Source organism: Andrena cerasifolii, chromosome 10 (genome assembly GCF_050908995.1).
Source record: "Andrena cerasifolii isolate SP2316 chromosome 10, iyAndCera1_principal, whole genome shotgun sequence".
NCBI classification, from domain to species: Eukaryota; Metazoa; Arthropoda; class Insecta; order Hymenoptera; family Andrenidae; genus Andrena; species Andrena cerasifolii.
The window spans coordinates 2,282,930-2,305,315 of record NC_135127.1 but is presented as its reverse complement, the minus strand read 5'-3'; the positions used below and the strand labels follow the sequence as shown (position 1 = coordinate 2,305,315).

At 40.3% G+C, this 22,386-nt stretch overlaps 1 protein-coding gene across 15 annotated transcripts in view; it reads left to right on the top strand.

Annotated features, from left to right (window-relative positions):
• Window positions 1-22,386, top strand: part of Bru3 (CUGBP Elav-like family member bruno 3) — a 516,822-nt gene that overhangs the window by 472,589 nt on the left and 21,847 nt on the right. For 8 of the 15 annotated variants that reach the window (XM_076821684.1, XM_076821678.1, XM_076821681.1 and 5 more), the window contains 5 exons: window positions 1,938-2,081; window positions 3,096-3,237; window positions 12,993-13,160; window positions 13,939-14,040; window positions 20,452-20,532. In XM_076821684.1, coding sequence (XP_076677799.1) covers window positions 1,938-2,081; window positions 3,096-3,237; window positions 12,993-13,160; window positions 13,939-14,040; window positions 20,452-20,532 — 637 coding nt within the window. The remainder of the gene's footprint in view (window positions 1-1,937; window positions 2,082-3,095; window positions 3,238-12,992; window positions 13,161-13,938; window positions 14,041-20,451; window positions 20,533-22,386) is intronic. The other 7 variants (XM_076821674.1, XM_076821672.1, XM_076821676.1 and 4 more) reach the window with 7 other exon arrangements.

Here is a 22,386-nt window from a genome sequence, read left to right as displayed (position 1 = left end):
TGGTTGATCTCTAGCAAGTAATGGAAAAGGAATGGCCTTAAGGTTCTCTGATACTTATGCTTGTTGAAACAAGTTACTACAAAATTTCCTGCGCACAAGCAAATTTATAAAGAATGAGCCAGAGAAAATGCGAGATTCCAGAAAATTATGCGGCTCTGCGTCGCCGACGGTAATCCCCTTGCTCCAGCGCCGCTTCGTCTCATGGAAATTACGAAGCGGGACGTCTGACAGCAGTATCTGATCCTGCATTTCAGACTCGCTTGTCATAGGATGGCAATTTACATTGTGAGCAACTTAATCCTGACACGATAAATCGCGCAACCACCCCTTCAGCTCGGCCTCCCGCAACGCATCAGTTACATTTTACGTGACCGCTCAGTGAGCATCCTCTTAGTTTCATCGCATGCGTACAGTTTCGGAAATTCATCGAGCGAAGGATTTTTGTGGTCCGCAATTATTACATTGTGCCGGGTTGAAACATTGCCTGAAATCTTTGTAAAATTCACTAACAAGGGGAGGACACCATGAGGTAGACACTGATTTTTATGAGCCTTGGCACGCTGGATCTATGTCGAAAATAAGTAAATAGGTGTCCGAGAGTTTCTGCCAATGGGTTTTAATAATAAAGATATTTACATGTGAATTATTAAAAGTTTCATAGTGGCCGTGGGGTTTTAGTGGGTAAAAATCCCACACTACCTTGGAGTCCGCGGGAGATTCCCTTCTGGAGGCGTCGGGGTGCCTTTTGAAGATGTCTCCACGTGAAAAAAAAATTATAAATTTGTTTTTCTAAAATAATTTTTTTTTTTTTAATTTTTTTTTAACTTGGGGAAATCTTCAAAAGGCACCCCGACTCCTTCAGTGGGATTTTTACCCATTAAAACCCTACGACCACTATGAAATTTTTAATAATTTCCATGTAAATATCTCATGGTGTCCGCGGGAGATTCCCTTCTGGAGGCGTCGGGGTGCCTTTTGAAGATGTCTCCACATGAAAAAAAATTATAAATTTGTTTTTCTAAAATAATTTTTTTTTTTAATTTTTTTTAACTTGGGGTAATCTTTAAAAGGCACCCCGACTCCTTCAGTGGGATTTTTATCCATTAAAACCCTACGACCACAATGCAATTTTTAATAATTTCCACGTAAATATCTCATGGTGTCCGCGGGAGATTCCCTTCTGGAGGCGTCGGGGTGCCTTTTGAAGATGTCTCCACGTGAAAAAAAAATTATAAATTTGTTTTTCTAAAATAATTTTTTTTTTAATTTTTTTTTTAACTTGGGGTAATCTTCAAAAGGCACCCCGACTCCTTCAGTGGGATTTTTACCCATTAAAACCCTACGACCACTACGAAATTTTTAATAATTTCCATGTAAATATCTCATGGTGTCCGCCCATTGTAAGAGTTTACTAGAGTCACCTTATTACAATAAGAAGGATATTGTCTATTACAAATTATTGGTTGGACTTCGTGGACAAATTAAGTAGTGTTATCATGATTAATTAAATCGTTTGAAGTTGGCATTAACAGAAAAGACGACCAACTTGAGTCATTGTCTACAATTAATTGTTATTAATTGGTGCTCGGAATCGATTTCTTCATGGTCAATGCATTGTACAGGGTACCTACTTCTAAAATGTTTGGCCAAAGATTACTGGCGTATTCTATTAACTATACTGTTAGAAACATGTCAGAAAAATCTAAATATGCAACTGATTTTCTTTCGAATTGCTGTGTTTCAAAAAATTATATATTACAGAAAATACTTAAATTTCCTATTTTTTTTTTTTTTTAACATTTTAGAAATTTAATCGCGCTGATGAGTGCGTTGGTTTAGATAGGCTAAATGTTTACAATCGCTAGAACTAAGGTATACAAACACGACTGTGCAATATAGAACTGTAATACAATGATGGAAAATAATATATGTTTCAGGGTGCGTCATCCAGCTTAGTGGTAAAGTTCGCAGATACTGAGAAAGAAAGACAACTAAGACGCATGCAGCAAATGGCCGGGAACATGAGCCTTATTAACCCTTTCGTCTTCAATCAGTTCGGCGCTTACGGCGCTTATGCTCAGGTGGGTCGAATTACCATCAATGGTTCTCACGTTACCACATTACCGCCTGGTTGTCCTCGTTATCACGAATCGCAGACCTGTAATAGCTTCTGTCTTGTTAGAAACGATAGGTGACATTCGATATCACCCTCTAACTTTCCCGTGGCAGTAAAACAATGTCGAAACGACAACACAATTTCTCCTTAAAATATTTCCAAGTCACGCATTCGAATAAAAAGTATTATCATTGAAGCTAGAATATTCTTTCGAGCGATAAGAAATTTTCCTTAAAAGTGACGCTACATTAGGTCATCTCATAAGTGATGGGGGTTTTCACTTTGGTACTACCGCAGTGGGGCACTCAGGATTCAAGCAATAAAATTCATTAGGTGATTATAAAAATTTATTTAAAGAATAAAATCCAGTTTTCTTTCCTCTTTACAAAACCCCTCTGGGTGCGTCACTGTACTACCATAAATAGAAACCGTCAGACAATGATTTATCAAAAGTCCCCGAGTGTAGATTGAATATTACAATTCTGAAGTAGCGTTGCTACAAACGTTGAAAATGGGCGTGAGGAAAGAACATATTCGGCGTGTTATGTTTTATGAGTTTACCGAAGAAAGCGATGCAACTGTAGCGGGCAAAACAAATTTGAGAGTGCAAGCAAGATGGTTTAAAAAATTTCGAATTGGAAAGAAACTAGAATCTTGAAGATGAACCTCGTGCCGGAAAGCCTGGAGAGTTCGATGAAGACGTTTTACGGGTTATTGTTGAACGAAGTCCAATACTAACTATTGAAAATCAGCCCAGAAGTTGAATTCCGCTGGTTGTATAGTAGTTGTTTATTTTCACTCAATGTACGCAGCGAAGAAGCCGCATTGCTTATGGGATGACCTAACACTTTGGAGTCGGTCGGGTATGCAATTCCTTGTACCACGACCGCGATAATGAGCATGCCCTTTCATTGAAATCCATTGAGTTTAAACAATTCGAGCAAAAAATATTCTCATGGAAACCCGTTCGACATAAAAGTTCTATTTACAGCAGCAAGCGGCTTTGATGGCTGCTGCAACGGCGCAGGGGACGTACATCAATCCGATGGCGGCGTTAGCGACCGGACAATTGCCACACGCGTTAAATGGCATGCCAAACCCCGTCGTCCCGCCAACTTCGGGTAAGTTCGTTCTCTTTTCGACACCTTATCAATTTCGATGCTTCTAATGCAGTTGCATTTGAGTCGTCCTTAAATTACGTAAGGCTTTTTGGAGGAAGGGGTCGCGAATTTTTTACGCTTTCTTACAAGGGGATGTCAGGTGGCATCTTATTTAATACCAGGAAAATACCCCCGCGCTTCGCTTCAGGCCTAAGAGATATTAAGGACTCCGTGAAAACATATTTCACCCCTTTTCACCACTCCCTTGAAATTGGTGTTTAGGCATTTATGTGGGTAACCTTTGGAATAAAAGCCAAGTTGATATCTAATCGGGCTTAAGAGATTTTGAGAAATCTGTGAAAATATATTTCACCCCCTCAGGGGTTAGTTAGGGAAAAATCCTGAAATTTAGTTTTAGGCATTTGTGTGGGTAATCTTTGTGAGTAAGAACCAAGTTTGTATTTAATCGGGCCTAAGAGATATTAGGGAATACGAGGAAATATATATTACCTCTTTTCACCTCCTTGGGGATGGAAATTCCGAAAATTCTTCCTTAAAGGGTGCCTACGTCATGAAAACAATGTACCTTCCAAATTTCACGTTCAACGGTTAAACGGTTTGAGCTGGACATTGATGAGTCAGTCAGTCAGTCAGGATTTCTTCTTTTATATATGTAAATTTCAATAACCTAATTTTCAATATGAGCAGCCTAAAAAATGACGTTGCATCGCATACACGAAACCGAGTTAAATGAATTTATGTAAACCTTTAAAAGAATTTTAATAACTAAAAAATGAAATGTAGAAAATATTACGTAAGAAAGGGGGGTGGGTTTGGAATATATAATCTTACGAATTCTTATACCGAGGGAGGGAGAGCGTAAGAAGTCACCAAAATTACCCTTACGTAATTTAAGCACCGCCTGGCGGATACAGGGTTCATTCGGACCCACCCTAAACCACTTGTGCTACCCACTAAGGTATACTTATCAATATAATTACTGTAAGAAGATTAGAATTTTATATTATAACGAGATCAACACCAGTGGCGGATTTAAGGAGAAAGGCCCAGGTGGCAAACGTTCCGAGGGACCCATTTTTCGAGAAAATGAAGAGGTAGTTTACTAAAAACGGGTCAAGTGTAGTAGTACGAAAAAGGATGTAGGGTCTGGATACCTATACCTAATCATAATTTTTGTTGGAAGATGGGGCCCTGGGGGCCTTCTGGGCAGGGGCCCATGCGGCAACTGTTCATCAGCCTCCCTGTTAAATCCGCCACTGATCAACACCTAATGTCAAAGGTTATTCAGAGAATTGTATGAATGATATTGTATTTCGGGTCAAAATGGACTAGCTAGTTACACTAGCTTGTTAGCATTTTAAGAGTGCGGTCGAGGACGGATGGCTCCACGCTGTCCTGCCTTCGATGGCTTATGACAGGGACTTAGGCTGCATGTGTTCCTGAATGGGGGTGCATGAGACTAAACAGTCCTTGCGACGGGCGATGGCTGGCGACCACTTTGGGTCTTCCAACTATCGGGTGTCGAAGGATTGCTAGTTTGAATGTAGAGAGAGAGAGTTTTGTTATGGCAAACGGCCTGACGCCGTATTGCCAAAGAATAGGGACTCTGTTCCTGGAGGATCTGGCCACGGAGTGGGGAAGGCTATGCCTTCTGGTATGCGAACTGTGATAGACCTCTCAGTCCTTACCCCAGAACTGTCCTGGATCGAGCCTCGTTGCTACCCTTGGAAAGTAATTTCTAACAAACTGGGCAAGCTATCAGTCGTCCAAGGGTTGTCCTGAACGGCGATACGAGTAGGTTGATTTGACTGTGTAACATCTACCAAGGTAAGAGAAATCGGCGAGACGCCCGATTGCCGGGAAAACATTGGACGGCGAAAGGGGTACGCGGAGGAACGAGTTCTGAAGCGTCCGTATCCACATATGTATACTCTGCCGACGAATTGCTCGGTTTCACTGACGCAAAGCTCTTTCTTTATCTTTCCCCTTTTATCCTGCTCTCCTGTTTGTTCCGCCCGGACCTCGCGGCAGCAGGGGCATGCAGTCCGTTGCCTTATAACCGGCTCGTAAATCAATACAACATTTTCACCGAGCGTGACTTGGGCGAAAGATATTGCCCGTGCCGCGAAACTTTATCGAAAACCCGCCGAACGAGAAGGAGGAAAAGCCAAAACGCACGGCTTTCTCTTCGTCTGCGCCACCCCCTCGGCTCTCTACCCTCTCTATTGCCCCCTTTCCCTTTGCTACGCCTTTCTTTCCCCATTGCTCTCGTTCGCCCGCGCACAGACACACAGAGCGGAAGAGGAGTAGACGGAATAGTACAGACAAGTAAGCACGGAAATCGGCTCTCCGCAAGCGCTCTGGTACACGTCGAGTCTCGTCGAGCGAAAGGTAATACCGTTTGATAGGGAAATAATATTTTATTTCCTCTCTGCCCACTCTCAGTCTCTCCCCCGCTTACCTGTCCCGCAGATTACCAAGCCGGGTGCGTTTTTACTCTTGCACAGGCCACGTCACCGTACCTGCCACTGTGGATTTTCTACGCGCGCGCGCTTCCACCTATAAAGCGATCGATTTACTTGAAAGGATTTAGGAAAAATTCGCGAGAATTCCTTTCAGTGTTCGTACCTTAGAAGTACGTCCCTTCAGCAATGATTAATTCTCATTTGACGCTTTAAACCAAGCATATTTGACCCAACAGTGGCAACCCTCTGCCTTTAGCCAGCACACGACAGGCGCGTCCTGTAGGTACTTGCAATTTTACAAAATGTTTATTGAAACATACGCGTTTTTAAGGTGAATGTCCCAAGTTCTGCTCATGTCCCCATTTCTGCTCATTTCGTAGTTTTCTTATTATTATATGTGTTACGTTTGTACTATAGTTGCAACAAAATAATTCTAAATTATTTGAACATTTACAGCATATGCAACGAAAAACCTTTAAAATGAGAGGCTCATGATTTTTCGACCGTGTTTTAAGCTGGTTGTGCCAAGGCATAGCGTCACTATTGGTATTCGATAATTGGACAGAAAACAGTTTTTGCAGTAAAAGTTCTTATTTAATAACAAAAACAGATACCATATTGTGCTTTCGATGTAGATTTTGTACCATTTTTGATTATTTTAGGTAGAAACAGGTGATTAGGTTCAGGGTCAAGTTAATCACCGTCATGTCCGCATTTCTACTCACCAAAATTCTAGTAACATAACCTCACAATTCAATATGTGCTGTAACCTCTATTTCTACTCCAAGGCTTTTTATTTTTTGTTTATCATGATTTTATGCTTTACTGTTGTGTTGTAAAACATCTCCATAAAGATGTAACTTATTTTAACCTGAAAAGGCAACATATTATGTGAGCAGAAATTGGTAAAAATGGTGAGTAGAAATACGTACATCGGTATTTTCCATGAGCAGAAATATGGACATTTAAAGCATTATATTTAATTACAAATTACTAATAGTTAAACATCTTGAAATATATTTCTTAAATAGTTTTTGAATTGGTTGATTTATTATTAAAGAATTAATCAATTACTCTGCAAATTTTGATCACAAACAAATTTTTTACACCTTCTTTATGACGAGTTACCTCCTAAATGAGCAGAAATTGGGACATTCACCTTACATACAATTTATATCAGTGTGGCGACGCGGAATCCATTCATTCTTCTGTTTCTAAGCAAGGAGAACATATTATGGCCGTTTTACGAAGATGATCCTGGAGAACGGATAGAAAATTATGAACGATTGCCCACCAATGTACTCTAGGAATTTATTCTAAAATTCTCATATATCAAGTACCTACGAAGACGTTGCACTTGTTCATAATTGAGGAACACTGACCTGTAATTTTCATGCAAATCCGTACCGATAATAACGTCTCCATTAACTTCTGATACGTCAATAATTTTGCTATGGCATAGGAGGATACAACTCGAAATCCACAAAGTTCTAATTAAAATCTTAAAATCCTCCTGATTGTAAGCGTGTAAAGTAAAGTTATTACTAAAAAAGAAGCAAGGGAATTAGAATCTCAAATAAGCGAAAACGAAACAACAGGCAGTTTTTAAAACATATCCACACAAATTTTTTTAAACTCGTTGAAAAATGCTTTCCATTGAATGTGAGTGGAAATATTGCAACCAAATAGTAAGGGAAAAACGCAGGGTTCCTGGAAAGGAACAGTGACAGGAAAATGGCTTCTCTTGCCATAAATTATTTCGCATGCGTGTACTTATTGTTAGTACGTACATGTACACGCCTCATTGGAGGATTAACGGTATAATTTTATACTTCTAAAATCAGTGCAAAATGAAATACAGTAAGATTTGATTAGAATGATCGGAAGCTTTATTAATATAGAAGGTTAAATGTTTATTGCTAAAAAAATAACAATCGAATAGAAGCATGTTTACCATGACATAGGTAAGCGCAACCCGTGTTTGAAACAGTGTTGCCAGGCGTACTGGATAAATGGCGGCGTGTTGGCTTATATGACGTCATACGGTGTGGGAGAGGGGGAATACTTGTATTTGGTTGGTGGCGCCGTGACGTCATGCCCACGCCAAGCCAATCCAAGCTAAGTGACGTCATATAAGCCAGTACGCGTACTGGATCGTCTGGCAACCCGGGATTGAAATATAAATTCGTTTTCGAAAAGTGATTGTGAATAAACCTGTAGATATATCGATATTCAAGTTTAAGTGGACGATTTGCCGTCAGTCATATTCTACGCACGTAATAAGATACCAGTATTAGGAATCCTAATAACTCTTATAAAATTTATCCCATTAAACATCATACACTTAACAGTTGAAATAAATCAATTCATATTACCAATTATTTTGGCAAGCATAATTATTTCCCCAATTACGGCAATTAATAAATACTCACTAAAATTAATTTTATCATATTCATCAATTCATCAAACTAGACTAATAATAATAATTATAATAATGATACGTGTACAGATATCGTAGTTCAGGTGTCATCCAGATACCGAGATCCTTTTCTATTCCGATCTCCAGCTCGTTCTTTTGGCACAATTAAATTCAACATTCAACAGCCCTTCGACCATAATTTAAATCCTTACATGGCAGGTACGCCCCATAGTCTCCACAGTCGTAAAATTTTGTCGCCTATCGATATAAATTGAATACAGTAGAACTCCAGTTATCCGAACATGTTGCTGAACTCTTATTATCCGAATCCAGGTCCTGCGGCCAGTGGCGGATTCAGAGGGAGGGGGGGGGGCGCACCCCTCCCTCAAGGGAAAAATACTTATTTTAATTTACAAAATACTTATTTTAACTTAGCAATATGAGAGAAAATATGCTTAATTGATAAAAAACAACACTTTTTCATTTAGCAGGAAAATGTTATCGGGAAGGTCACTGGTTTATTTCTCAGACTTACGCCTCTCCTCCTCAAGAAAATCTTGGATTCGCCCCTGCGCCCCCCCCCCCCTCCCGAAAATCCCAAATCCACCCCTGCCTGCGGCGTACCACTTACATATAGTACTTATACGAACTTGTAGCGTTGCACCGAATACATATAAATGTCTCCTTGTATCCGACCAGTAAAACAAAAGATAGTGTATTCGAGCATGTGATGGAAGAAAGAATCAGTGAACTTCTATTATTCAAACGATCAAGTTAAGGTAAATGTCCCAATACCTGGACACGTCCCAGTACCTGGACACTAGTGCAAATAATAATGATCTTACATTTAATATTCGCTTTATCCATAAAATAATTATTTTATTCAATTATTCAAATATTTAATAAAATATATTCATGTACATGTTTTTTTTTTAGTAAACTTGTAACACTCGTAATAAAAATAAATTTTCTTGAACTCTCCAGTTTACACCATTTTAGTATTGCTCTTATCTGATTTGCTAAACAGTCTCCACTTTTTCTTAAGCGAATATTATTAATAATGTTTAGTATATTGCTACAACTAATACATTTTTAGTAAAATGGTACCTTGTAGTATTATTTTTTCATTGGAAGATTAAAATTAAAGTTCTTATTATATAGTTTTTATTCGCGTGTCTATCTACTGGTACAGTAAAATCCCAGAACGGCCCTGAACCTGACCATGTGTGCAAACTGTGAAATAAGTACGAGTTATTGTTGACACAATATTAAAATCATTATTTAACACCTTAGCAATTATTACTTTGTATTCTTGTTGTCTTGTTTTAATGATAATATTCAATTCATGTGTAAAATTCGCGTGTCACACGCGAATACACATAGCCTTAAAATTAATCATTCAATAATAGATTGTTTTTACTCAAGTTTCTTTACTAATTTGAATGAATTACTTATACGGAAAAAATATGCCAATAGAAAAAACTATTGTGTTGTTTTTTTTATTTAATTTCCCTAGAAAACTTCTATATTGCTGATGTTTCATGTGTCCAGGTAATGGGTCAGTAAAATCGGGACAACGAGACATAACTACTAATTAAGCTGTCCAGGTATTGGGCCATTGGAAGGACTATGAATTTTCAATATTTTACAAAATTATTCAATCCAATATCATGTTGGTTTTTTTTAATGATAAAGTAAACGCGGTGCCCCATGTAATTGCAAAATCGTTTTTATATAAATCGACTTATATAACTGCAAAATTCTCAAACGTGTTTCCGCCGTACCTTAAATGTCCAGGTATTGGGACATTTTCCTTATATAAACAGTTTGTCCCCCGATGGGTTCGGATAAATGGAGTTCTACTGTACCAAATTATTGTGAATTGCAAACAAATGAATGTCAACGAAGCGCCGGGTGTTCCAAAAGTTTTGTCGAACAAAAATTATTAGTTGTTGTGTCGTATCTTTGTCTGCATTTACCAAATCATTTGTTTCCTTCAAGAAGATAAATCAAATTTTGTATTCATGCAATTTGTATGATCTTCAGCGCATAGGTAATCATACAATATATAGGATGGACAACATAACTCGATCACTTTAATTATTTCCCTTACTATTCAACAAATTCAAATTATTTTTCTTTATATACCTTGGTTTAGAGGGGCCTACGAACTGACTACAGTACATTTTTTGAGTCATTTTTTTCGAAGTTTCCAACGTCCACTTTTAGTTTTTTAAATAGGACACTATGATCTTTTTTCCGCCTATCTTTTAGCTGGACAAATTTTGTGAATACTGCAACAATTTTGTTATCATTACAACTAAAGACATGGTGGAAAAATATATTTTAAAAGAATCCTGCAATGCCACACATAAACGTGGTTTTGTGCGGCCAAATTGGTCCAACCTTTTACGTGACGTTTATAAACGTTAAAATGTTTTATATCCATTGTACTGATAGCTCTAGAAGACATAAGTCAGTGCATTTGCGATCTTTCAGAGGCATAGTTACAATCATGAGTTATTATAGTAGCGAGGAAAGGAGTAAAATGCTCTTAATTTACGGCAGTGCAAATTGGCCTCCTGACCTCACTCTCCATGATTTTTTTTACGCAGTACGTTGAAGGGAAATATTTACAAAGATGTTAGGAATTGTAGTTACATGCTCAGCATTAAATCACGATGCTAATGGCATGTTGAATTTCTGAGTAGGTAAGATTCTAAACATTTGTCCTCTAAAATACGTTTTTCCACCATATCTTCAGTTCTCGTGATAAAAAAAAAGTATGTTGCGCAGCTTGTCGAGTTTGCCTCTCTGCCTGCTAAAAGATAGGCGGAACAAATTATGAGTCATATTTGTGCCGGTGATTATGACAGTGGTGTAAGTAAAAAAATAAAAAGAATTGAGATTTCTCTTATTTTATGTTACATTGATTTATATTTCAATATTATGAAAGAACTGTTGCAAAATAGCCGTCAAATAAGCAATCATCGTAAGCCGATGATAGTGTCAGTTTCATAATGAGCCGCGTCAGTTGCACGCTCATTTCGATAGTGGTGTAATTGATTTGATCTCTGTAAGTAATTTGTGAGAAAGGAAATAATTACATATTTTGTATCGTGTATTAACTTTCGACGTGGAGCAAGAAACGAGGAAAATCAAGAAAACGCGAAATATACTTTTAATTATGCTGAAAATATGACAACAAATAGGAGAAATATGGTAAAGACATTTCCTAGAATGGTAAAGTTGTTAGTGGCAACGTATCTGAAAATAAAAATTGCTTTCGCTCGAAGATAGGTTTGAATTTATTAAGTTGTGAAGATCGACAAACTATATTTTTGAGCACTTTTTGAATTTGGTGAGACATTCAAAGATTTACGAGACATATTTTCGTACAAGTTACTCATTAAATTTTACAATGATAGATAAGTTTGACATTAGGAGGCAATATATGTTGTGAAACATTTTGTTCAATAATGGAAAAATACACGACTTACTCCAAATTCATAATCACCGGCACCTTTGACAAACTAAATAGGACCATGAACTTAGAAAAAAATACCTAAAACAAAAATATACTATAGCCATCCTGTAAGACCCTCTATGCCAAAATATTTAAAAAATAATGATTTGAATTTGTCCACTGCTTATTGTTAGTAATGAAAATAATTAAGGTGATCGAACTAAGTTTTCCACCCTGTATATGTATAATATTAGTGTTTCCTTATTATAAAATATATTATAATATAACAGACAGTATTTCAAGAATATTTTCAGTTATTTCTACTTACATTCTTTTGTGCGCTGTAAACGCGAAAAAAAACTATAATTAGAAAATAAAAACGTAACGTAATAGGATATGAAATACGTGACGCAGAAGATAACGTAACAACCTGGTATGCGTATGACATTTCTTTCTTCAGGTTGCAAAGTATTAAGGAAAATAAAAAAGACAACCAATATTTTCCAGCGATGAAGTTACGTGTGACAATGAATTTCCGCGTTTCAGTATTTCATATGAAACCAAATAAATACTTCTCCATGAGAAAATCAAGTTTGTATATCAATTCAAAAATAAGCAACAAGATATCTCCAATACCTAATAATTTTTGTTGTAAATCAACCGTCGAGTCTCGCGCGAGCTCAAACCATACAGGAAACACTTAACAACCCTCCGAAGCACAGGCGACAGCCATTCTAAATACATACAGGGCTTACAATTGGGGAGAAAGCATTCGTCGACAGTCTATACAGCTTAATTGGCCAAAGCTGTTCCCTAACAAGCGAAAAATCCAGGTTTCGAATCCGGACCCAGCAAAATCCGATCGACGGGGAAGCTTCTTGTCCTCCCTGTACAAACAACACCCCAACGCGTACAATCGAAGCTGTATCTATTACAGAATATGCATCCACCATAGGACACCTGCGCGCTAATCAAAACAATTGTCAGTGGAACAGGCGAAGTACCGTGGCCTTCGATTTAAATCGTCACGTCCAGTCCACTATGGACCAGCGCGAGGCCAATGAATTGAATCCCAAGCGTGTGCGAATGATTAATTCGTGGCGCAAATTCGGCCGCTGCGAGTCGTTATTAGTTCTAAGACCCGATCAACATCCGGGCAATCCGCAGATCATACGGACCCCTGAAATGTGACGCGAGGCATACGGATCATCCGCAAACCCGCTCTGACGTCTTACCAATTACACGGTATATACCGTAAATCGATTAACAGGATGTACAGAGGGCAACTAGCTAAACGTTAGACAGACGTCGCGAGCATTCTAGATCCGTTGCCGCGCGCGCTGCTAGAGGGGTGACTGAGGTCGGTGTTGTAAGAGCAAGAGGGTAATCGGTGTGTACTGATCAGGTTTGCTCGTAGGTACTGGTACAGGGCAGCCGGTTAACGGGGCGATACCGTCGTTACCGTCGCCAACGATGCCCAATTTCAACATGGCTGCACAAACACCGAACGGTCAGCCGGCAGGTTCGGATCCAGGTGTCTACACCAACGGGATACCGCAGACCTACGCGGGACGTGAGTATCAACTCAGGCGCAGTGTGCCGCCCCTGCGCAATGCTCGGCCAATCGACGGCGGACTTTATTATTCCGCATTTCCGACGATAAGCAACTAACCTCGCCCCGAAACCTGTGCAACGCAACCCCGACACTACACTGTCGACATTACAGGGGCCGCGTCGAGTCTCCCGAAAGCTTCAAGCTCTTCAGACGCAAATGCAAACGGCGAGGACAATTTGCTTACTCGCTGATTGTATAAATGTGCTCGCAAATAATCTCCCTCGCGCTAAGTGATATTCTTAACATCTGTTTGCAGGAGATTCGCGATAATGCCAAGCTAAGGAATTTAAATTCTATTGAAGCTTTTGATATGTTTCTAAAGCTGGAATAGCAGTTGCACTGTATTATTCTACACCTGGCCTAGTTGCGTTTCGATTGAAATATTAAACAGAGTTTGAAGAGTTCGTAGAACAGATGAAATCCTTGGGGGGTTGCGATTTATATCCAAATTTTACAAATTAATTCCTATATCAGAAATTAACTTTCATCGGGGTGAAAGATACAACCAGAATTATTCCTGCCAAGTGCTTATGAAAGTCGAGAACTTCTATTGGAGTATTCGTAGAATTGCCTGGTTTTTCCTGGCAGGTATCTGTGAGATCAGTTTGAACTGGCCGGGGATCTAAGGGTAGGCATACGATAGGTACCTCGCGTTATCGATTGGTCAGTACGTATTGCGACAGGGGCCTTAGACGTAGGTCTGTTCCCGATAAGAGCTGAGCTTACTGAAGTGTAGATGCCCTTCATCTGTCCATTCCAGCACAAGGGCTGCCCAACGGGGAGGCGACACTTCAGCATGCCGCCGGGTATCCAGGAATGCAACCCTACCCTGGTGTCGGTAAGTTTTTTCTTCTCCATTTACCGTTTCATTTCGTTTTATCGAGGATTCCGCCGATCCCCCGTATCTGCAGCGAGTCTTCGCGGGACTTTAGCGAGCGGTTTTTCGATAATCGCGCGAAACTCAAGGCCGGTTTCCAAAGAACGACGCATTTGATTCTGCAACGAGTTTCGACCGGGAAATTCAATCAGAATTATCACGTTGCCATTCGATTAAGAGATTATTCGACGTTGTTATTAGGTAGACTGAGTTTACTTGTTTCCCGATCACCCACGCCCTCGATTCCTCGCGAATAGCCGTACATTCTCACCAGGCGGACAAAAATGTTCGATCGTGCCGTGGCAAGTACGCGGGATGGTAATACCTCTTGTCGTCAGACGTGTCCTTTTAGGTTTTTTAACAATTGACGAGTAAGTGAAAGGAATGAAATTACTATTGAAGAAAAAAAAAACTGATACATACCTTCGAAGAGCGATTTTAGAGGAAGTCGATTCATAGGGCGCGAAAGCACTTGAATCTAAACGTTCGATTATAATATGCTTTTATCCGAGCACTCGAGCACTTAACTCTGAAAAATTCGATTTCGCTGGTCGCGTTTCTGGCTGTTGCATGCAACTATGGTCGCATGTGTACATTTATATACATATACATGTAAATGTATATTAATTTATATACAGGCACACATATACATACGTACAGGTACACATATGCCTCGTCGTCGCCACCCTGAACATATACAGTGTGCCCTAAAATAATAGGGTAAGCTGAAACTTGAATTCTTGATATCTACTAAAAGAAAGCGGAGTTTTTTTTTTATCTCGTTTCACAGTTAAAGCATCTGAGATTAATCCTTCTAATACATTTTCGAAGCTGTTGTTGCATATTTTCTTTGGCCTTAACAGTATATGCTAAAACTATGTACCTATTCGTTTTACTTTTATGAATGTCGCACAATTCAGACGAATGCGTTCACTGTACATTTCCTAATCTTGGCGAACTAGTGAAGTAGTATTTTGATAGTAAAGGTAAAAAATACCTGAGAAATATCCTCCACGAGTGGTTCGTGCAACATGAAAGCTAAAGTAAAATCGTGAGTGGAGTATTAGTTCAATAAAATTAGTTTTTATTCAAGTTTAATTGCTTGTGAACGAAAATCAGAAAATCATTGATTAAGCAAATTGTTACCGTGGTACATTTTACTGTGCAGTTCATTCTGGAAAAATAAGGAGGAACCATATGTATTGCGTGCAAGTATTAGAGATTAATAATATGTCAGTGATATTGTTTCTTGCTATACAAAATCACGAAAAATAAAATATTTTGTGACGATGTTTAATGTGATTTCATCACACATATATTACAAACCATAAAACTAAAAAGAATGTGTGGCCTTATTGTTAGTGTATGGAGCAGCATTAAGGGGGAATCCTATTCCTTAGGCTAAAAACAGCAAAATTTGGGATTTTTTTTTTAAGAAACCAGCGATTCGAATCACCTGAAATTTGGACCATGTTTTGATGCATCTTTGAAGAAGCTATAGATTTTTTTTTATTAATTTTTAACCGTACATATAGTAGTTATGCATGATCAACCATCACGCCGCGCGAAATTCGTCGTCCCTTGGTGTGCGTGATATTTATCTACCAGCTAATCGGAAACAGAAAAATTAAACGGCGTTTCATTTTATACATATGTAGCTTGAAATTTATGAACCATCAAAAAACAAAGAAAAATTATTCAGCAGTGTGGAGAGTTTTTAAACTGAACAGTCTGAACCTTTAATGTTTGCTATCCAATTTTGCGCCAATTTCCTTACGTAACAAAAGAAGTACAGAACTTAGCGGTAATCTGGTTCATCAAATTCAAGCTACGCATGTTCAAAGTAAAACGCTATTTCATTTTTCTGTTTCAGATTACCTGGAAGGTAAATATCACGCAAACCAGCGGACGACGAGTTTGGCGCGGCGTGACGCACAGCTCCTATATTTGTTATTAAAAACGAATCCAAAAAAACTGCAACTTCTTCAAGGATGCATAAAAACATGGTCCAAATTTCAGATGAATCGAAATGCTAGATTCTTAAAAAAAAATTCCTAAATTTTGCTACGTTTTTAGCCCAGAAAATAGTATTCCCCCTTAAGAGCAGAGAAAATATGTACCAAAGATTTGGAGAACGTTTTAGAAACCCCTGTCCCGAGACTATATATTCTTCTTTACACGGTTTTGGTCTTACGCGATGTCAATTATCCAAGACGGAGTCTAAAATCCGAGAATAGAAAAGATCGTACGAATTTCCTTTTGCACGCGGAATTTACATGATGCATATCCCATTATTTCGACACTCTGTGTATCATAGACCTGACGCGTTAACGTGTGGTAATGCTTCTGGTGTGTTATGCAGTGTACTTCGATGTTCCTTGATATACGTCGTGTACATTATTGTATATTGTAAGTTTTAATCGTGTCGTGTACCATGCATGATCATCAATACGAAAAAAAGCAAAAAAAAAAAAGAATAAAACACAGCAGACCGAGCGCGGAGTCGGCTAGGCTGCCGAGGGCTTGAGTGCGGCGCAGCGGCAGAAATTATAATCCAATAACCAGCATCAAAATGGACGATCCCGTTTCAGAAATAATCAGCGTCCCGTCGTAACTATGATTCGTACCGCTCGCCGTTAGCAATTAACGCACAGCTCTGATAAATTCTCCGTCGCGCTGATTTAAATTAATAACGGAGCATTCGAATTGCGTTTCACAAGTTTGATAACCGTGTCTCATTATCGACTACAAAAACACCGGGGCCCGGGGGAAACTTTCTGCGATAATAATTGCTTTTGCACGCGTGCGCGTCTATATTTTCGGGCTGCCTATTACACTTCCCCCTTCGCCCCCGTCCGAGCCGCTCTATTTTCTCCCCCCACCCCCGCCTCCGCGTGTGTATCTTCCTGTCTCAGAGCGCGCAGGAATTGGTAGAAATTCATCAAATTTGAGATACACAGGTACGTACGCGCGCCTGGGTCGCGTTGGTTTCCCGTGTTTGCCGAAGACTCAAAAATAGGATATTCTTTTTCTGTGTATTTTACTCCAGTGTACACAGTCCGCGGAGATCAGCCAGTGGAAAAAAAAGCAATCCGAAATACCGTGGGCCCTTCTATCCGAGCGAACGGTAACCGCCGTATGATGGCGTATTTATTTCATACGTCAAACGCCGAGCCACCCCCTCGCGCCGGTCCGAAAGCTCCTGGCAACGTTAATCGGAATATATTAAAGTGATGTTTGCACGGAAATAATTAATTTCCAAGCGAAAATTGTACCTCTTCTAATCTGAGAGCGAGAGCGCGCCCCTTCATCCCCCTCGCCGCTCCATCGTCCCTCGCGCGTTTATCAGTGACGGTCAAATATTAATCGCGCGTGTTTTAAATATTTGCCGAAGGTGTAATTAATGCCGTTATAATTGCTTACCTCCAATATCGTGCGATATCAAGCGTCCGTCTGTTTGTTTCGATCTATCAGTGGCCGTTCCATTCGAGCGTCCAGGCGATCGGGAGTTCCTAAAACATTCCACCCCGCCAAGTGAATTCATAGCCGTTCATCGCGTTTCGATTTTTCATCTCGGCGACGAGTATACCCGCGTATTCCCTTTGCCGGCGCTCCTCGATTACCACCCCCACTTCGCGAGGGGTCTCGGGGTTACTTGGCGCGCGTGATTTTATCACGGCGCGCTTGCACGTACTCGCTTCTACAGTGATCTTGATTCGAGCCTGTCCTTCTGTTACGCAAATACATACACAGCTCCCAGCAATCGTCACGCGCGCGTATCTCGCTCGTAATGCGCAGCGCAGCTTGTCGCCGCGACTTTGCAGCAATATCGCGTGTCGGTTATTGCAAACGGTCACGGGCGATATCTAGGAGCGTCGCCAGCTACAAAAGTATCATGTTAAAAGTCGCGGGACGACGAGAACGTTGAGAGTCGAATATCCCTGCCGAGGGAACTGCTGCGCCGAATGCAGGCTAGGGAAGCTTCGGTGGGAAGGGATTCGCGGGTCTGGCGACTCGGTTTTCGTTTGCTTTCGGCTCGCCGGCCGGCCGGAGCAAAGCTCTTCTCGTTAATTCGACGGAACGGGCTGCGTTTATAAAAGTATCGCGTGCGAGGAAAGTCGAACAAACGTGGCATTCCGTTTGCTCCCCGCAGTTTCATTTTCTGCTTCTGCCAAGGGAATCGTGTGACGTTCCGGTTACAGCTTGCGCTCGTTCGGAGCAATTATAAATTGTCCAGTGAGTTAAAGGAAATCCAAGTTACGAAAGAGTGGCCACAATGTGAGGCCCTTTTTAGACCCTTTTTGGTCCCACGATTTTGGAACTGAATTTTGTGCCAAATGATAGCTTATGATGAGACATCAATCCCGAGAAATTTTCAAGTTGAGGTGACAAGTAGTTTCTGAGATATGAGAGGTGGAAGAAGTGAAAATTCGTTAACGCGTCAGCCCATACGCTTCGATGAGTTTTATGTCATTCCGATTATTTAAACAATTATTTCCAGGGGTTTTGCCGACTGCTAATAACGAATTTGAACTTAGATACTCAAAATTCGCGAAAAAAAATTAAATGGCCTATTCAACACTGTGGACGATATATTAAAAACGCACCTGCTACACAGACATTTATATTTCTTGATTTTTTTTTCGGGAATTTTGGAGATTTAAGTTCAAATTCGTTATTAGCAGTCAGCAAAACCCCTGGAAATAATTGTTTAAATTATCGGAATGACATAAAAGTTTGTAGGGGAAACCGGGGTAAAGTGAGCCCGAAAAAGTTTGAAGTGGAATAAAATTTTTCCCCTTTAACCCTTAACTGGTATACTGTTTTTTCAAACGTAACTGTTATCTTGGGGTCGTGGCAGACCCCAAATAAAAAAGGACACAGAAATTTGTAAAGTCGACGTTAGATGAACCTCTATGAATACCTATTTTGTTCGTAGGTAATGTATAAAATAATAGATACGTAGAAAGTTAAACTATTATGATCAAATTAATTAGAAATTCAGTTTACAAACTTGGACAACCAAATATTTTGCAGCGAACCTTGCGTGCTTGGGGTCATAACTGACCCCAGGATACCAGTTAAGGGTTAATAAAAATGCGTGGAAATAGGTTTATAATATAATTTAAACATTACTGTTGATAAATTACGAATAGCAATACTTAAAATAAACTTAGAGTATATTAAAATTCAACTTGAAAGAAATGATGCAAGTGGTATCACTTTACCCCATATATGGGGGGTAAAATAAACTCCTATCCGGGGTAAAGTGAGATGCAACAAAATAAGAACTTTAATTAAGGATATAGGTAAATATTAACCCCTTGCGTTGGAATGACATGTTTAGCACGGCAGCTTCTGGCTTTTTTGCACCGTGGTTGTCAAAAACTGTGACAGATTTTTCATTTTTTGGGGTTAGTTTCTGTTCCACCACGCCGCGTGGTTTTCTAGCCAGCTGACAGGTTAGGATATTGCGCACATCACTTGCGCATCGGTTCTTAGCAGCCATTTGCAGCTCAGTTTACTCCGGTCACTTTACCCCGAATATTTACTCAGTGGAAAATTAATTATTTAATAATGTTAGGATTAATGTTTTGGCAAACGCCTGTACCTGTATGTTTATAAGCTTGTTTTAAACACGTAGAAAAAAATTAGGGTTAAAATAACACATTCATGACTCATTTATCCGAAAAGCTAAATGTTAAAGAAAACCAATCGGAAGTCTCTAAAAATTAATTTCTAATTTTTTAAATGAATTTACATTTTTCGATATCCAAATGTGCATAATTATCATTCTTATATTACATACATTTATTACGTCCCCAAAATTTGTAAATTTATTCTTTCGTTAAAGAACAAATTAAGGAAGCTCATTTTACCCCGAGGTTCACTTTACCCCGGTCTCCCCTACATCGAAGCGTATGGGCTGAGGCATTAATGAATTTTCACTTCTTTCACCTCACCTTGAAAATTTCGAGTGATTGATGTCTCGTCATAAGCTATCATTTGGCAGACACTTCAGTTCCAAAATCGTGGCACCCAAAAGGGGGCTATTTCTTGGGTCGCTCTTTAAACCTCCGCTGAGAAAATTCCCCTTGAGCTTCTATTGGCAGATATTTGGTAACGACGTTAGGACGCACAGTAGTTGGCATACGCTGGATGAAGTTCCGTTTACTCAAGGACTTGGACAGCGGTGCAGGTGACATTGTTTCCGTGGATAGGATTGTCTCGGTTCAGAAAAAAAGAACACCGATGCCCATGAGAAGCTCTACTTAACGGAAGCAAGATAGGGACGATATGAAAAGAGCAGCATGCACTCCGTGTATAGATGTGGACACATCATGATGTATCTGTTATTTGTTATTGTCGCAGCTTATCCCGCCGTCTACAGCCAGTTTCCTCAGGCTATTCCTCAGCCGATGACCGCGGCCGTGGCACCCACGCAGAGGGAAGGTAAGTACAATACACTCATCAACGTCTAACTGTTGACTGTAAACACGAACAGTTGTAGTCCCGAGATTGTGTACATCCAAGTCCCAAACGTCCAGACATGTATTATCCCTCGTCGTTGCGCCGCAAATGTGTTCCGTTCAATTACAAGAAAACTGTGTGTGTGCGTGTGTGCGTGCGTATGCTGCGTGGAAAGTTCGTTACGCCGAAATATTCCTCTAATCAAGACAGGCCTTTTTTTCATAGAGCGACATGAAAGAAACTGCGATTTCTCTGCGGCAATTAACTGAAGGGCGAAATAGTAAACGGGCGGGGAGAAAAATTCCAATTCCTTTTGCCGGCGCGCTCGGCACGGTCGACGGGTCTTTTTTAATTCGACCAGCTACGGTCGCAGTCTTTTTTTTTAGTTTAATCATACCTGTAAAAAGGAGGGATGACCTACAACTGTTGATGAATTTTCATGTAACTACGATATGTTACCTTTCCAATATCGCGAATAATACCGGGTTTCACCGCTGTGAAACCGGCACAGCCGCGTGCCTCTTCTCTCGCATCGTATTCCCTCCGTTAATTACTGCCGCGTTAACGAAAGAATGAACATCCAACGCTTCGCGCTGGGAATCCGCATCGAGCCTGTCGCTCCACCCCCACCCCCGTACAGTCTCAGCGTTCAATCAGATTTGTCTGCGCTGGCGAGCAGGAGGTGCCTACTATTAATTAAATCGATTGGCTCGAGTCGAAAGTGTAAGATTAATCGGAATCGACGTTGCCGCGCGAGAGGCGGGTAAGGGATGGAACCCGTGTTGGACGCTGGCTTCGGCGCTACCTTTGTGAACGAAAAGACGAGGACTGGAGCAAGCGATGATGAATAAAAACGCGGCTGGAAAGGAGGATAGGGGAGGGTGAGCCGAGCCAACGCTTAATTGCAATTAACAACTCGCCATTATTAGAATATACGACGCCTAACAATGAGATAATGCAAATAAAACGAAAGTTTTAATTACTTTGCCGCTACGCCTGCCGGCGATCCGTTGTTACACCGTAGGATAATGGGAAGTTTACCGCGACAGCGTTTTCTCTTCCTTGTCTCGGTTAGGGTTTCCCAGCATCCCCCCTTCCTTCTCGCCCCCGCCGATGCCGCCTTTGGCCTTCTCCTTCGAACGCACAATACCTCGTCGGCGCATTTTTCTGACATGCTTCCGCGAGATACATGTATCCTGCGCGCGACACTTTCGCTGCAATGAGACTCGCAACGTCTCGCTTGCGACGGAAAGGAATTTCCACTAGACTTCCCTGCTATTAATTTGCATATTTTTTTATTAATCTCTGAAGCAGTGTTTAAAATCGCACTGACAGCTTTTCAATTAGGACCGATTCAATTTCAATTAGTACAAAATTTTATCGGTTTTTAATATCTTAAACGTTAGACGCTTGGAGTAGTGAATCGAAGTGTCAATTGTAGCGAATGTGTTTCGTGGGAAATAGCACGCCGATCACACACACCGAACTTCACCTTCCTATACGATTCCTCCTAGGAGGAATTCGCTTTTGAGCGGATTGTGCGCACAATGCTTTCCAAACGACGGTGTTCGATGTTGAAGTGAAAAAACGAGGGGCCGCAGACATAGATAAGCCAGAAAGAAGAGGACGCGACTGCCGCGCCAAGAAAAATGGTCCTCCACTATTCTTCTCATTGCACGACAGTGTTGCCACTTCTTGTATTTACTTGCAGCTTCGCCGATCATTTCTGCTTCTCTAACCTGTTTCAGTGTTTTGTACGTCTTACAAGGTGTTCTCAGTGTTCCTGTATCTCCTTTCTTCTCTTCGCCAGTCGTTGTGCCACGTTGTTTTGAACGG